We start from the raw sequence: 18,253 nt of genomic DNA, 5'->3' as shown, positions 1-18,253 counted from the left end.
AGCGTGTTTATCAGATCTATCTGTGAACCGAAATTGAGTCAGTTGCGTTTTGTGGGTTTAAATATCCCAAAACTGGTTTGAATAGTGTTCACCAGGGGTGTTTGTCATACTAGATATACTTCATTATCAGGATGAGATGGCCTTTATATAGAGAAGAGATGAGAGAATATTCTGTGTCGTCATAAAACACAGGTCATTTCAAACAGGAGAGACTTTATTAGAGTGAAACAATAATTTATTACACATGCATGATGAAATGAATAGTAAAGAGTCTTTGGCGACTGGACGCCACCGTGACATAGTATATTATTGTTTGGCTGCACTATAAAATGCACATAATTCATCAAATGTAAAGTAAATTAAATATTCAAAGCATATTTTCTAAAAACTACAAGAAATGTTTAAGTAAAAGTTTAGAATTTTAAATTATAGATTGATTTGGGACCATAAAGCGATAGGTTTTTTGAAGTTGGGTTGCATGAGGTACTTTATAGTCAGTGTATTACTACCTTCAGGAGAAGGCTGTCACGACGCCCCCAGTCTGGAGACACAGAAAGGAGCACCGACACGGGAGCAAAGCAATGTACTGTTGTGCTATATTTAGAATTTATTCACCACTTTAGCTTCCCATGGAGAACTGTTATTTATGGTCTCTTCAAAGCCGCAATACTCCTTTGACAAAAGCATTACTCTTTACCTCGCAGAACAAGGCAGTTGCTGGTCTACTGCTGCCTCTCAGTCTCTGATAAGTCTCTATCAGTCTGTGTTATTGTGAGACTTTGGTGTTTTTAAGTGTTAGATTGGATTTATCAAAGAACGCAATACAACAAACAAACTCACCGATTGAGGCAGCAGGTGGACCAGCAACTGCCTTTTCTGCGAGGTTAAATTACTCTTTTTGTCAAAAAGGAGTCTTTTGGATTTGAAGAGAGCGGAAAGATTCAATTCCCTGTCGGAAAGGGCGGTCTGGCAGCAAGGTACATCTGTGAAAATATTCTAAAAAACAGGGTACATTTTAAAAGATATAGATGCTTTTCTCCAGTGGCAGTGTCTGACAGACACTCAAATTCACTTTGAAGTGGATAACAACAATACTTTGCAGTAACCCTTCTTTTCTTTCTTTTTCAAATACAAGCTGAATCTGTGTTTTAATTATACATTTGAGTTTTATATTGTAGGTGGGGTTTCAAGCACAGTAATTACGTATGACTCGTGAAATTGTATTGATAACATATAAGGGAAAACCAACACAATTGGATATTGGATTTTCTTCTAGCGAGTCTTCTACAAACAAAATCAGAGAAATGTTTTCATGTAGAATATTGAAGTTGGAAAGCTGCAGTGGTTGTCACCAGAAAAGGGACTTTAATGTTCCCAGGAGGGAATCAAGAATGCAACGCAGTCTTGGCAGGTGTTGTCTTTGTAACTCTACTGCAGAATAATAATATGAATAAACGCTCAGAGTCTGTTGATCATATTGATACAATCTAAATGTTGTGAAGAATCATTTATTTTCTACTCACAGCCCAATACTTGATACTTTGAGTCTTCCAATGACTAAAATAATTTGTCAGTTTATTAGGTGCACTTAGCTCAAATGAAGGTAGTCAAATACAACAACGGTCCTACTATACAATAACTCCTCCTTCTTGAGGGTTATAATAACATTTTAGTTTTTGATTTAACATTCTGGTCATTTTGGAGGCTGTATCTTGTGGTGCTGTTGAACTGCATTGTTATGCAGAGAGGTATTTCCGTTATTTAGCCTACCCTCATATTGATTGATATACACAAAATAATATAAACACCTGATATATATGCATAAGGGCAACTGAGTGCAACATAATGAACCTCTCCCCGTCTCCCAGGTGCCTCCCCGTACCCCGGCGTCCAAATTGACGAAGAATTCTGCTGCCGGCTAAAAGAAGGGACCAGGATGAGAGCACCAGAATACTCTTCTTCTGAAATGTAAGAATCCCTATTAACAATTTCTTCAGTAAACAAATGAAAGTAAAAAAGTACGTGCCGGCTGCCCACCTTAATAGAACAGTGAAATGGACTGTGTTTGGGATCATTTACTTAATTTGCTGTTTTTCTGCCTCAGCCGGGGAATCTGTCTTTTAAAACTGTTGTCCACATTGTATTGTTTGAACCATCATAATATTTTAATCTTTATAACGTTCATCTTATATATCTGGAGACGTCGTGTGTATCACACCCAGCTCCATATCCCAAGCTGTATGTTCTCTTCAAAGAAAGTATAGGCAGCAAGTAAAAACCTCTCATATCGATATACACTGAAGAGGAGGCATTGTGTCTTACTCCCTCTTTGTGGTTGCACCAGGAGGTCAGGTGTGCCCGATAAGAATCATGGGTAATCCTGCCATGAATGTAGCAGGAGGAAACATTAGCTACTGATTAGCTCTGCAGCAGCGACCTTGAAGCTCTGAAGCATTTTCTGACTGATAGTGGCGCAGATGTAACCGAGCACCACGTTTAAATGTCTAGAGTTCTGGAGTGTCTGGAGAATTGTTTTGAGTAAGGGCTGTTAGATGATGCTGGACATAAATATCTGTGGGAGAGTACTCTTCTGTGGTATCGTTGCTGTCATCAGTGATGCAGCTGGGAGAACCATTTTTGTAACAAGAATACTTTTACGTCCAATGTACAGCCAATGCAGACACAGCGATCACAGTTTGAGCTCTGAGTCTCCCACCAACATGTGTGCCGACTTTTTGTCTGGTTTAATTTAAAATAACTCATATAGTCCATAAAATATTTGTTTTGAAAAGCATAATGCAGCACTTCTGCTTAATAATGATGTGATATCCAAAGGTCCAGAGTTTTAAAGCAGCTGGTGCCAAGTAAAACTAACTGAATGAATGTATCAGTTTTGCAAAGAAGACAGTGATTGGAAATGATAGACAAAATCTAATCCAGACTGTTGTTCAGCACAGAGGATCTGTAGATGCAGACCGACTGGTGCCAAGAATCTCGTGTACTTTCCATCTCGAAATATGGAACGGCCAGATTATATATTTTGTATGAATATGGCTGAGAGGCCTGTGTCTAATTTAAAGATGAGATAAAAACCTGCTGATATCTACGTAAATCAAAGTCAGCGGGGTTGAATTACGCTGATTCCCTGGACGGGTCTGCAGTTGATCACAAAAGTCTGTAACCCCAGATTTTGACACCATGACCCTCACCCCAAACTCGTAATTTATGAATGATGCACATGAGCTTTTAGGCTGTGTTCAGCAAACAATATTGCAGCAGGAATGTTGTCTTCCATCTGTGAATAAGATCCCCCGTCCTGATGCATTGCAGAGGAATTTAGCGGATACTGCTCAGAGTAGGAGGTCAATAAATAGGATGCTCAATTCCCATCCTACCACAGATGCCCAACCGGACAAAGTAGCGCAGTTCTGAAAAATCTCTACAGATTAAACGCACACCACACACACACACACACACACACAGCGGGGGAAGGCTATTTATTCTCATTGCGGACCAGGCAATGAATGTGCTTTAAATTGTGGCAGTCGTACAATGTGTCTACTTCCCCTCAATGATATGCATAAAGGCTGTGATCAAGCTCCCCACATCCTGCCACCATTAGGAGGGCTCCCACCTGGTCGAGTATACTCTAACAAATACTCTACACAAACACAGATGGTGAGAAGGGGGGGGTTAATAAAGCAGCATCAGACTATCTGCTTTTCCAAGTCCTTACACTTGAGATTGACCAATGTGGGTGCCAAAGGCAATCCCAATTGTTATACATATTTTATATTTATATATATATATATATATATATATATATATATATATATATATATATATATATATATATATATATTGTACATGAAGCTTAAGGTATCTGTCGGGGAGTATTGGTTGCTGCAACAGAACCCGGAGAGGGATCCATCACCCCGATCATTCCCAATCAGTAACATGCTGTAATTTAAACAGCAGCCATGGTGCTCTGTTTCTAAATTCTCCACAAAATGAGACAGGTTCTCTGTGATGGAAACTCACATTAAGGCTCAGAGGTCTTCCCACATGGGCAGAGACGCTGACAGCCTGTCAGAGACCTAAGCAGGGTTGTGTGCTCTCACACCAAGACCAAACAGAGAATCAGATACGCCCTGGAGGCTCAGGGTCACCTGAGAATAGAAAACAGAGTGTGTATGAATACTCTAGATGACAGTCGATTTAGAGGTGGACCAGATGTGGTCCCAATGCAACAAGGTCCCTTTATTGGACTAACGATAGTTATTAGCTTCTTTAAAAGGTGCTTCATCACAGTTACAATACATCAACCCAAACATAACTGTTTGTTGTTGGTTGTCTTTTCCAGCATTTAGAGAGTCCATCCAGTACGCTGAAGGCTTGCATTTGTGCATCTAGCAGTCTGTGTTCAGTGGTGTGTTCTTTGCTTTTAGATATCAGACCATGTTGGACTGCTGGCACGGGGAGCCACAGGAGCGACCGACCTTCATTGAGCTGGTGGAACAGCTGGGAGATCTGCTTCAGGCCAGCGTGCAACAGGTATGGTAGACAAGAAAGAATGTGCACTGTTTGAACTCTACATATGATGTGTCATAGGATTGTTTCAACAGTAGCAGGAATCATCAGTTTATGATCAGCACAGCTGTTGAGCTCTGGTGTGAACTCAAAACTGGAAGTTAAAGGAGGGCTCGCCAAAGAGATTTATGGAAGTGCTTTCTTAACAAATATTGCAGCAAATTATTTATTTTTAATCCCACCAAAGTAATCATGATCATAATGTGGCTTCACAAAAACACCAGTTCTGCATAATGAGTCACAAACAGTGCAAATATTTAGGAACAGTGCTGTATGAGTACTGCCGCTGAAAGAAGATTCAAAGCGGCGTCTCGCCCAGGGGGTTGCTCAGAGTAAACTGAGAGGGGAAGTAACAGTCAACACAAACACTTGGCTCTCTTGATATGGCAACATCGGTCTTATAGGAGGAACCACACTTCCAACACATGGAAAACAATGTAATTATTAGTGTGAGGCAAGATAACATTGTCTCGTATGACTGTTGTAAAAGGCGGGACGTTTGTAGATTCTTTTCAAGGCTGTCAGAAAGTTTCCAAAAGCTGCCCATAGTCATGTTTTCACTTCCAGCCACTAAAGGGAACAGGCTTCTTGTCCAGAATGTACACTACAGACGCACAAAGAAAAGGAATTACAAAACTACATCAGGGATAAAGACAAGGCCAACCCACGACATCACATGAAAACTACAGCATGGTGCATTACAAGTGATCTGTGAAAGCTCTCTTCGTGAGAAAAGGTTCAGGCCGGACAGAGTAAACAGTGGGAGGGGTTTGAATCTTATTAATAAAAGGTATTGTTACAGTGCAGGGAGGCTGATCACAGACTTTGCTGCCGATCCACCAACTTCATGAACAAAGTATATTGTCCTGGATTATATGAAGCATGACCTCAGTTTCTTTGGCTGCTCGCCACAACCTGTGGATGCGTGTCTCTGTATAGCGTACACACAGCATCGACCCACAAGCCTCCTCTTCTCTTTATAAGTTACGTCATAGAAGCATAAGGCTGCACTCTTAGATCTCCTGTGTCTGTTTGGTCGATTTAGGAGGGGAAGCACTACATACCCATCAACACTGCCCTGCCTGGCGAAGGTGGGAGACATGTCCCCCATGAGCCGTCAGAAGAGGACGCCCACACGACCCGTCGCTCCACCACGCGACTCAGGGAGCACATGGTGAGAACATGGATCATGTGTTCATCGGCTGCTTGATTTAAAACTGAAAGTCTAGTGTACTTAATCTATTGTCCATAGTGCTGTGTCTTTATTGAACTAGCCCAGTGGCAATGTGTGTCAATGTGTCCGTTACTCAGCCCACAACTTTAGCATACAGCTCAAAGCACAGCTGTGCCTCAGTACATCCTCCTATAGATTTCCTTTTTGTATCAAATCTACACTCGCCTATGAACTTTTTAAGGACATTCAAAGTAAATCAATCATCTTATCTTAAAGACATGAAACCTATCCTCAGACTGTTAACGGCAAACAGCGCTGAGTCTGTTTTGCGAAGGAAATTACTAAACCATTTCCCCACTTAAATAATATTCCAAACAATTATTGTTCCTGTCACACTTTAACTAAAGTCAACCGGCAAAACATTTAGGTCTGACCTGAGGACAATGAGTCCTGATTGACTCGTGATAAGAAATGTACACACAGCAGCTTGACGGCCAGAGAGCTTTCAGTATTGTTGCTCCTAGTGAGGAATTCCCCCAAAAGACCATTGAGCCAGCTTCAAAATGTATGTCCACTTTAAAATAATATTGTCGAGCTCCTTGGTTTTCACAGGTCCTCCAAGTGTTTTTATTGATGAGGTGTTGAAAAGCAGTAATGACAGTTAGCCTTTAAGCTAATTAAGCAGTCGTTTTAGCCTTTGAGTGTTGAAATGCAAAGTAAACAAGGTGTGTTTTCAAAGTACAAACGTCCCATGCTGCACGTTATTGTTTTAAGTGATTAAGTTCCTGTGGTTTTGTTGCTGAACGTTCCCTCTTGCCTCTTGTTAATCAAAGGATTCTTAAAACAGAAAAGAGAATATTTTATGGACTTTTTGAGACTTACCCTGGAAACATTTTTCTCGCCAGGAATATCAAGATCCGTCCTGCTAGTGTGAAAACCTTTGACGAGGTTACCAATGGAGGACGGGACGAATGAGAACCTCGAGAGTGAGTTTATTCCTTCTGGACTGAAACTAGAAACAGATGCACAAAACCACACCGTTAGTTTATATGACTAGAAACTTCACCATAGAACATACATGTCTGATAAACTGTATGGAGAGGTATGAGAGTATATAACATTATTATTTTTATTGAGGGTGAATTTTAAAATGGATTCATAAGTAGGGTTCAAAGCTGATAACTGTTGGTAATTCTATTTCCTTCCCAGTTGTCATGTTGAAGCCCACAAGACTTTATATTTGGCCTAATTTTATTGAGCTTATTTCTGCCATATTATTTGTTACTTCAACACCGGACTAATAATCTTTATGTCATCTCATTAGCCCAGAACATCTTAACAATCTGGATTCCCTGCACTGCTGTAACTTAGTGTTTTAGGTCCAAACACTGGGACAAAGTCCTCCCTCACGATTAGATGAGGATGAGTCTGGTCACATTTCAGCTTTAAGGGCATCCTAATAGTTAGATTGTCAAGTATCAAATAAAAGGTGGAAATGTACCACCTATATGTTTTAAGAAGCACATAGGTGTAACTTCAAAACATTACATTTCATTTAGCTGACACTTTTATCCAAAGTGACAGATTTTATGTTGTTGATTATATTTTTATTGCACAATATTTTACCATTACTTTAGATTTGTATTACATACTATTGTATTTCATATACACTGGTGAAGCACCACAAGTCTAGTTTTTAACAGTTCTATGAAAATAAAGTAAACTTACTTTCTTACGATTAGAGGTTATTTGTTATTTGTTCACCTCAGATAACAAAGAAGGGGTTTTAATGACTCTCTTTCTGTCTGTCTCTGCATCATCAGGGCGGTCAGTCAGACAGCGGGATGGGCCTGTCGTCTGACAACATGGAGACTCTGAAGCGCCTCGAATCACTGGCTGGCCGACCGCTGAGCATCATGGCTCTGGCGTACGTACACTGCACCACACGCCCTTCAACATGCCCTGCAAGTGAAAAATCAGCACACACAAGAAGACGCTGCAAAATACCTGCTTGGAAACCTCCCCGCTGTGCTGGAATGTAGACGCTATAACTGTCGTACACTCACACCAACACAAGTTTCTTCTGCCTTCAAAACAAGTCAGGGGTTAGTTTCTCTTTTGTCTGGAAAAGGAGCCATGTGGGAGAGCCCGTGGCACAAAGGAGAAGTGGGAGGGGAAAAGCTTGAAGGTGACAAACTGAAGGACTGAGCACAAAAGCTGAGCGGATGCATCGCTTGAGGTTTGGCCGTTTTAAGAGCGCACACTAAAACCCCTTTGTTTTCACCAAAAGAGTCCTGAGGAGATACCTCCCAGTCTGATTTAACTTATTATGAGTCATGGCTGTTTGGTAAATGCAATGCTAGGTAACAAATGATCTCAAATGAGTGACATTGGTTTTAAATCTATACACCATATTCCGCAGATCGTTTGATGACTTTAAGATGTGGATCCCGCCAGGGCAAGAGACATTGTGTCCTCTCTTTGTGGGCGATTTGAGGAAGTCAAATATCAGTGAGATTTCTGTCAATCTTTTTCTTATGAGGGTCTCTGTTGGTGTTGTCTAGGCTTACATATTAAGTTTACTGCAGCTCAGTGACAGGGTTAATTTACAGGGTCAAACCTCTGAACTTACAATTACACTTTAAACCTTTTGGTATTATTCTGCTGTCTCTACATATTGTGGCTTCCACTTAAAAAATTTAAAGGAGGAATATTATTAAAGTAAATTCTGTTTCCCAAATCTCTGTTCCGTTGAAGGGGATTGAGTGTAAAGGGCATTAAGGTTCTTAAACATTATTAAGAGGGAGCATGTAAACAACTGCTGGGGAAGTAACGTCTGAGGCTACCAAGACTCCTGACAGGCCTGTTAGTGTCATCAGGGCCTCGGCGTGGCAGAGAAGGATCCACATCGTGAGGGGCAACCGCTCAATCACTGCCACCTTTGAACTTAGGAGGGTTTACAAGGGCATCCCCTGTTAGCTAGAGCCTTGTGCTCCTTTTGTTAAGCTAAAGTCCACCTGTTGCTCCCTCGGCCTTCACCTCTAATCGAGCCTGACTTCTATTAAACTGTAGCACACAACACAACTTTTAATAGATTGAACAATATTGCAGAGGAATTTGCCTCAAACTTTTAATCTGTTAATTGGTTCTGGTCAAAGTCTTCAGTTGTACCCTAACGTGTGCCTGGCATAGGCAGAGCAATACTGTACTATTGTTAAGTATTTATAATGGTTAATTTATCAGGTAATTATTCACAAGGACAACATTCCAGTACGGCGGCATCACTGCCCCCGCTGGGCGCCGACCCTTTGGCCTCGAGAGAGGAGCTCTGGTAACCCTTAGCAACCTCCAAAGACAATAAGAGGCAATTACTCATATTCTGAGGCTCAAATGAAGCAGAAAGAATGATTGATGACATCATATATGAATAAGGACAGGTTTGTCTGATTGTACAGCTTGAAGGGGAATTTCTGAATCAAAGAATATCAAAACAGACCTCTATTGTGAGAGCGATCAAGTCAAGAAGTCTTGAGAACAAAACAAGATATTGTTCACAATAAGTTACACAGCTGGTTGTTTACCCATTGACTGCAGTCGTTCCCTCATTTTTCAACAGATAAAAACAACTTTACAAGATGCTCTAATAATATTTTTAACGTATGCATTGAATATTTTGTGAAGCACATACTGAGGTCACACGATTTGGGTCCTATGTCATTTATTGGTCAGCATGTCACTGATTTGTTGTCAGTTGTATTCTTTCTGTTTTTGTTTATTGTACAAAGTTGGCCTAATTCCCTCAGACAGTTTAAGTGTAGACTCCTTAATGGAGAAAGCACCGTCACCTTTAGTCTTGAGCTCGTGGAACAAGCAAGAGACTTTCCTCAGGATCAAAGGCTGCGTTTCGCCTCATAAAGAGTTAAAGGGTCAGCAATAAAGATAGAGGCTAGGCCTTTCTGTGCTTTAAAAACAAACAGTAACATCTTAAAATATGGTGATATGTGGTCTCTGTGTTTAGTTCTAGTTGCACCATTTTGAACAAGCGGGAGACATGAGATTGATTTCTGAACCAGTCGGTGTAGAGGAAGATGCAACAGGCCAAGCGAGAGGAAATAAAAAATAATTTTAAAAATCCCTTTTCCTCTGACCAGAAACATGAATTACCATCTTTAAATCAGCATGAGAGAAAGTGACTTGAGTGTTGATACATTTTTGAGCTGAAGGAAGCAAGACTGCACAACTCTCTTTCCACAGGATGTATTTTGAGTTGAATTTAATTAGTAGTAGTAGTCTTATTATTATTTCCCTTTTATCTTGATGTCGTGTCTCTTTGTGTTTTTAGGATGAAGGCAGTGAGTAAGAGTAAAGAGTCTGTAAAGAGTGACACAGAGAGGGAGAAGTTCCTCCCCACCGTTCCCTCCCTGGACTTCAGTCTGGACGACTCGGCCCTGGACGCTGGTCTGGAGTGCCACAGCCCGCCGCCTGACTACAACTATGTGGTGCGCTACTCCACCCCCCCGGTGTAAGCTCCTGCTCCGGCCCCGGAGAATCTGACCGAAAGCCTGGAGTCCTTTGCTTTGTCCTGCTCGGTTTTCGACTCTCGTCTCTGGACTGTAGCAAAGTTTGAGAGGAAAACACACGAGACTCCCTCTTCAGGTGTTTAGACAGGACGTTCTGAATTGAACCATGAATCTACCCGACTGTAACTTCCAACTTCAAGGCGTCTGCTGAGCAGCTAAAGGAAATCTGTAGACGGTTGATTCCATTCCAGTTTTCAGAAGTAGGCGGACGTTAAAGCTGCCGGTCCGTTCCACATTCACTGTGATATGTCAAACAGCTGGAAACAGCCTCAGGTATTTCTGTCATCTACTGTGAAAACGAACCCCACTGACTCCCACTTTACTCCAGATCTGATCAAACGACAGCCTTTCATGATAAAGAACAACAAGTTTATATTGAAACCTTTTTTTGAAAACTGGAAAGTAATTTGTGCAAAAGAAACTTAAAGAGAAGATGTTTTTGTTATGTAGCTACATCCACTCATATTCAGATTTTGAAAACAATTTAGCATTGATTATGAATTGTGAAAAAGTCTCATTTGAGGTGTCATTGATCCTTTAATTTCAGACAAATATCAGCTCAACTAACTCAGGTGCACCCTGTTTGTGTTTTTACTCTCTGGGTTTTGGAGGTTAATGGAGGAACCGGGGGAGAGCCGAGAGCGAGAGCAGGAGGCTTCAGATTTAACATTACAGCTCGACCATGAAGAGTTACTGTAAATGTAGGTTCCCCTTCCTGGTGGCAAAGAAACTCAAATGCTCTGTTATTTCTGTTTGGTCAAACTGAAAAGAAAGTGAGAAGAAAATCCAATTGTGTATGTGTATTTATTTAGATAGTGAACACTGTCACTTAGTAATCCAGTTCAGTTTATTCATTTAGATTCATAGTTAAAGGTTAACCAAAGTCCAGCTCATCTTCCTCATATCAACATATAGTTTCCCAACACTTCGCTCCAGATGTATATGTTCCTGCTGCTGTATTCACTTTCAGTAAAGCTGAGGGAAACGCGTCCTTCGCCTCGTGCTACGTGTTGGTGAAGCTCGCAGGGCGAGCGACTACAACTCTCCATGTGTGACTGGCTGAACGTGTCAAATCAAGCATTTTGTGTCCAATACGTATGAAAGCTCTGTGGCCCAAACGTAGTGCACACGCCCTGCAGCGCAGCGCTCGTCAGCCACTAAAGAAAACAGTATTTGTCGGTGAGTAAACTATAAAGCCGACGTTTTGAACCCCATGTGTATTTCCAAATCCAATTTATTGTGTTTATGTGGAGATGAAGTGATTATGCACTGATACTTTATATCAAGTATAGTTTTTTTATATTCTAAAAAGGTATATTATTGTGAAACAGAGTTATGGCTCACATGTTACAAATATTTTTATTTAACTCTTAACTTTGGTGCCTAGTAGGAAATTAACATTTGCAATATTTGTTATTTTATGTTCACTTGTTCTATTTTTGTCTTACATTTATCATAATTGGTTCTATCATTTAATGACTGCTATCACATAACATTCAATGGATTTTATTGCATTTTTTCATTCATAAATAACCTGAGTAATAAAACCTATCCATTTCTGTTAGTTTTAATGAAAGTATTGTTAACACTGTTAACTGAGCATATGAAGTAAATAAATGAATAAAGATCTATATATTTATACTTTACTTGCAGTCTCGACTCATAATTGCTTGAAATATTTAATGCTTAATAATCAGGTCTGACGTTCATGACTCCCAGAGGATGAATTCTACTGACTGATGATCCCTTGACTACTTTTCTTCTAACGCCACCTTGAGACATTTATGGTTTACAGTAAAATGTCTCAACAACTATTCGATAGATTACTTTGCAATTTGTCACAGACATTAATGGTCTCTGTGATTCCATGACGTGATGAAGACTCACAGCTGACAGTGTTTCTGTACTCTTAGTTGTGTAACAATATGACCATGTTTGAGCTATTTTGCTAAATTTAATAAAAAATATTTAGCTGAAAAAGACTACAATTCAGTTTAATTGTACCGTTTTGGATCAGTTACTCAAAAACCAACATTTGTTTTATACGTGATCAAAATATTTTTTACTGGATCATTTTTAAGCAGTAGAATTATCCAGTAGCTCACTATTTTAATAAAAGAAATGAATATAGTAAAGTGAACAAATAAAAAAGAGGTTGTGTTGTCGAAATATTGTATTTATTCCCTGTAAATCATCTCAGATTGATCCTTCCACCCCTTTGAGGATCCCCCCCCAGGTTGGGAACCCCGGCTCAAACAGATGTGAACAGACTATTTTTAATGCCAAGCAAGTAACAAAAAAAAAGTATAAAGCTCCTCGAGTATCCTCAATGAAAAGTCTGTTTGGACGGGATTGTGCCATCAGCCCCTCTGCTGCTCCTGGGACTCAGAGACTCACTTCCTCCTCCAGGACGAGGTGTCGGCAGCCTGTCTGCTCACCGGGACAATGCCTCTCGGAACAGGAAAGGAAGGAACCGTTAATCATCGTGGTCCCGACCGGAGGACGCCACACACGGGGCTTCCTATGGGAGCCCAGTGCCCCTGATTACCGACACTGGGTGTGTCCGAGGAGACCACACGCCACAGGACAGGTTGGGCCCTTGACTGTCTCCGCTTGTTTACTGTAAGGTGAGCGTCCAACATTACAACCAAACACATACCAACAACCTCCGACCATTCCCAGAATATGAGAAACAAACAAGGGAAGGATGTGAGAAGTGGGTTCAGGTTTGTGTATCTGCATCTACACACAGTGTTTTTCCAGAGAGGCAGACGTACGTATACTGCCCCTGAGTGAAAGATGTTTATTCAAATACTTATTCAATCAAATCAAAAATTAAAATGTTAGATTTGGTATTAATAATCTATATATGAAAAGTATGCTATAGGAGTAAAAAGTGCATTTTTTCGCTATTAACTGCCGTGAAGTATAAAGTAATATAAAATGAAAGCACTCAGGTAAAGTACAGGTAACTAATATGTGCAGCTTATGGAATATATGGACAAACATACAACTAATTAAATCCTGAATACAATAAACATAAAAGCAGTGAGACCCAGGAAGTGTTCCTCTTGACTCGTCTAGTTCAGACCGCTGAAGCCTTCATACATATTGACATGAGAGTAGGCCAAAATAATGTGAACCCATTCTCTAATTGTGTTCCCACACCCAGTGGGAAATCGACACCACTGAACAATACAATTACAAATAACTCATCATTGTCCTGTGATCAGAAGTATTACTAATAAAACATGTGCAAGCATAAATCTTTTCAGCAGATCGGGAAGTGAGTCAAGATAGTTACCGAAAGATACTCATAATCAGAAATGTTCTGTTTCACCCACTGTGCTGACTGTTTTCATTTAATACGGATAGGAACACGACTTCACACCTCCTTGAACTCCACAGCCTCTTCTCAAGATCTGCAAAACACTTTTTCCATTGATCATTAAAAAGGGAGGTGTTCATGAATTAAGGTCTGATGCTACACCAAAAAACATCCGGCGTCATACACTGGATTTGGGGCCATTGACCAAACAGTAAAAAAATAAAATAAGAAGCTCCCCCTTCCATATATAAGCAGCTGCACAATGCTTTCCCCAGACCCCTGCTCAAGAAGGTGAATGGTGGGTGGGCCACATCCGGGCCTCTCACCTCAATGCAAAACAATGAGCCGGATGCAGCCCCCCAACTTCAGTTCACCTTAACAAGTAAAGTCTGAGCCAACAACACAAACAGCTAAATAAAGACTCTTTATATCTCGACACTGGTACAAAGGGCAAAGAGGAAAAAACAAACGCATCACATCAACAACAGGTTAATATATTGTTCATATGTGAAGCAGTGTGAATATCTGCCATTATGATACAAAGTGCGATTCAAATAATTTAATTAAAAGATCAAAACCTATGGAACAAGGCAACAAATGTAATCCGCAAGATTTTTATTATTTTTTTACTTAGCTACAGTGAGTAAAATATGAACAGGGGCATCCAGTTGGTTAACATGCATACTGTGTAATGGAGTTGTACTTGTCTTTCTACCCATGTGTTCTGTGTGCACGTACACTGTCACCATCAAACGATAGAATGTTTAACACTTTTATCATCATAATTGGGAATGTCATCAGTTCTGAAGGTATTTGATCATAAACCAAGGCACACTTAAAATGAAATGCCTGCCTGCGTCAGTCCATCCCATAGTTGTTGAGACATTTAACTGAAAACCACAAATGTCGATCTCATGGCGGAGTGAGAGAAAAGGTCAGAAGATCACCAAAGTCATGCCACTAAATTCAACGTGAGGAACACTCTCGTGTGAATGTGTGATGCTGCTGATGCAGCAGAACTTCAGGAAATCAAAAAGTGGCGATTCATTCTGTTTGAGCGAATTGTGTTGTGAATGAAGGAGAAACGTAATCAGAAATGTTTCTTGACCTCTTAAAGACACGTTCTACAAAAAGAAACACCAGAAAGCTTGTATTGTCAGCCTGAAATTGTTGGAACAAGCTCCCCGTTGACATCAGGAAACTAAAAACACATCCTTGAATAAAAACAGATTAGCTTACTTATAGCATTTTGTAGTTTGGCTTTCTTGAAGAAATGTTACTTTCTTGATTCTTGTTGTTCTGAGTTTGAACTCATGGTTGAATGCACTTATTGCAAGTCTCTTTGGATAAATGTGTCAGCTAAATGAAATGTAGTGTAATGAAATAAAATGTCCCCGGTTTGCATGCTAGTAAGAGAATTGATATTGCACAATGTTTACTTTATTCATAGCATGTGTTCCCCTCTCCTTTGTTTGCTGGTGACAGAAAACCAACTAATATCAGATCAAACCAGTGCTTCTGATCACCTCCTGCTTATATGTGGTTCGCTGATAACATGAGCGGCACAGAACTATAATATAAATATCTGCCTTCTGATAGTTTCCAGACAACTGCAACACAACTATGTTGTCCCTGCACCCTCGGGAGTCTTCAGATTAATCAATGCCCATTCAAAGGCTAAAGTGCAGTGAAACCAGCTCACCCCTTGCCCCTTTGTTTACCTCCATAGGCAGGCGGGGTGAGTGGTGTATAGAGTGCTCATGCACCAGGAGGGCCTGGGAAAAATGCTGTTCACAGTGGCATAATGTGAACATGGAGGGGTTATTTTGGTGCTCAGATGCTTCTTTTTTTTGTGCATAATTTTCTGTGAAAAGCTGCAGCTCCGTTGCTGCTTTTGGTGAACTGGGAACCTCTTTCGATGAGTCCAACTGTTGGACATCAGGACCTCTTGTTTGCAAAGGCATTCAATGGCCGGGGTTACCACACATCGTATGAATGAAGATGGTTTGCTTGTTCAGTTATTTTCTTTTGAAATGCTTTTAGGCATTTCAAATCTGCCACTTGGTTCCAGATTGAAATATCTCAACAAATATGGGATGCATTTCTGTGAAATCTGGCACAGGTCTACATGGTCCCCAGAGGATAAATCCTCCTGACGTTGATGATTCGCTGACATTTCCTCTTCCACACCATGACTTTTACATGTGTGGCTTATTGTGAGACGTCAACTATTGAATAGAATACAAACGGATTGCCATGACACACATGCATGTTCCCTTCAGTCAGGATCAATTTGAATCACTTTGCTGATCCCCTGACTTCTCATCTGCTTTGAATCAGTACGTTATAGCAAAGTCATTTTGAGCATGTTAGCATGCCTAAGTTTAGCCTTCACAATAAAAGTGAACTTCCTGTGTGAAAGTTGATTTGTGTATTATACACCCATACCTCAGGATGTGGAAAATGTTTTCTCGTAAGCTCATAAACAGAACCATTCTTCACAAACGTGCCTGCATCTTCCGTCATATCGTGAAGGAATCAATCAAAACACTGAAACACGGCTCGTGTTTGCAGTATCCTGCTCCGCATGTGTTTGGCATTACAGATGACAAACTGAGGATCGTGACTGTGTGTCAGCCATGCAGGCTCTAAAAATAGTAGCAGATGGTCCTGTTTTACCTCCCTTCCTGCAGAGAAACGCTGCGGCCACTTTAATAACATCAATGAAGTTATGCAACAAACTGAATTCTTATGTTGACGACCACTGACCTGCTTCACGCACACGACGCTGAGTTCGCGGAAAGAAGGAGCGTTTGTTTCTTTGTATTTTAAAAAAAGACATTTGGGTGAGTGAGATACCGAGTTCACGTCTCTCCATTGCCACATGTTGAAGTATGCATTCATGCAAATGTGATTCCCTTTAGTTATTCTAATTAAAGTCCTCTTTTCGTTGTGTCTCGTTCTACTTCCGGCCTGCGTGATTGACTTCCTGCCCTAATGAGTTTCACCTGTTGCTCGTCGGCCCTGCGGCCACCTGTCCCTCGTTATCTCCCGGCTGTCCTTGAGTATTTAGTCTCTGTGCGTCTCTTGTCTTTGTTGCACCACGATGAGTTTTGTTTGCGTTGCGATCTGCCGGCTTTACCTACCTGGCTTTTAGACATTTTGTTTGATAAAAGTGTCTCTAATTACTGCAGGAACATAAATCTCTCTCTAAAAGGTAGAGCCGGACTAGATCAGTGAGATAAACTCTGACAGGTACATATGTGGACATTGTGCTGGGAACTAAGTTTTAAGCACAAACTTTAAGATAAAATGAGTGAGTGATTACTTTAAAAAAAAATTAAATTTACTATTCAAATTCCATAACAGTGATTACTTTTGATTATCAATCAGCTGTTCAGAGTCCATACAAGTTGACTGGTATTGGGTGCAGTTTGGTCTGAAACCGAAACCCAGTATGAGCCTCCAAAACATTCTGGACTCTGTCATCTTGTCAATCGTTTTCAAAGCACTTTGTACGCGCTCGATATATTGAACTGTTCATGTCACACTCGACTCATCCACCGATCCACAAGGAGACCAGAAGCGGCTCATAAATAATTAAAGTGCGCCATCTAGTGGATTCCCATGCAGTCTGTACACGAGTGTATTTAATGTTTCTGCCAAATGCCCCACACTTCTGATTTTACTTTAAAACACCAAATTAAAAAACAAACACTCGACTGACATTTTGTAAATATATGCTACCATTAAATAATTCACTTGTTATCTGAGAAGCGAAAAACATAATTTGATATCCAAAACATATTGTTGGACTTTATATCATTTAGGATCTCAAGTATGTGAAAGCCACTGTGACTTTGCTATGTAGGTTAAACCATGATGTTACATGAGCATATTTTCTGAATCACAACTGCGCACTTGCGTTCAGGTGGAGTGAGATATCCTCAGACAAAAGGTCTCACTCAATAAATGTCACTTAATAGAAAATCACTTCGCCCACAGAGTTGCATCGAATCATTTCTCCTCAAACTTCCTCTGATGATGTAACTAGTGTTTACGCCTACTCTTCACCACATATTTCCAAAATGATCGTCAATGAAACAACATTAAGACAACGGCATTGTCATTAAAATAGTTATGCAAACTCAGGTGGTTTCTCTTTCATGTGTATGCTCTATTTGTTTATAATAAGTTCAATGAAAGGGCTATGGGCAACTAATTAATGTTGAATGTCATATCAATAGAATTAGTAAATAAATATCACCTTAAAAAGAACAGTTTATCTGTTTGTAATCTATAACCTATAAACAGTCGAACATCATATTGTAAATATGGATTTCATGTAGTGTTACAGTAACTTCCAGTCCTTCTGAGTAAATCAGCCCGCATGATGAATATTATTGTGCTGTGACTGGTGTACAATACGGTGAACATCTTGACATGTTTTTGTTGGTGGAGGCTGCCCTTTCAAGGTCAACAGTCCAGTGAGTGCTGAGCAGTGGTGGAAGAAAAGTAACAAGACCACAGTGTAGAAATACTCTCTTACAAGTAATATTAGCATCATGATATACCGAAAGT

The 18,253-nt window shown here is 40.3% G+C and overlaps 1 protein-coding gene across 1 annotated transcript in view; it reads left to right on the top strand.

The window, feature by feature from the left end:
• The window catches only part of kdrl (kinase insert domain receptor like), a 40,669-nt gene extending 28,730 nt beyond the window's left edge, over nucleotides 1-11,939 (top strand). The window contains 7 exon segments of the mRNA XM_034544016.1: nucleotides 1,868-1,968; nucleotides 4,449-4,554; nucleotides 5,636-5,671; nucleotides 5,673-5,764; nucleotides 6,670-6,719; nucleotides 7,559-7,691; nucleotides 10,107-11,939. Coding sequence (XP_034399907.1) covers nucleotides 1,868-1,968; nucleotides 4,449-4,554; nucleotides 5,636-5,671; nucleotides 5,673-5,764; nucleotides 6,670-6,719; nucleotides 7,559-7,691; nucleotides 10,107-10,290 — 702 coding nt within the window. The 3' untranslated portion in view covers nucleotides 10,291-11,939.
• Nucleotides 11,940-18,253: the final 6,314 nt, after the last annotated feature.

Source organism: Cyclopterus lumpus, chromosome 10 (genome assembly GCF_009769545.1).
Source record: "Cyclopterus lumpus isolate fCycLum1 chromosome 10, fCycLum1.pri, whole genome shotgun sequence".
NCBI classification, from domain to species: domain Eukaryota; kingdom Metazoa; phylum Chordata; class Actinopteri; order Perciformes; family Cyclopteridae; genus Cyclopterus; species Cyclopterus lumpus.
This window is presented reverse-complemented; position numbering and strand designations above follow the sequence as displayed.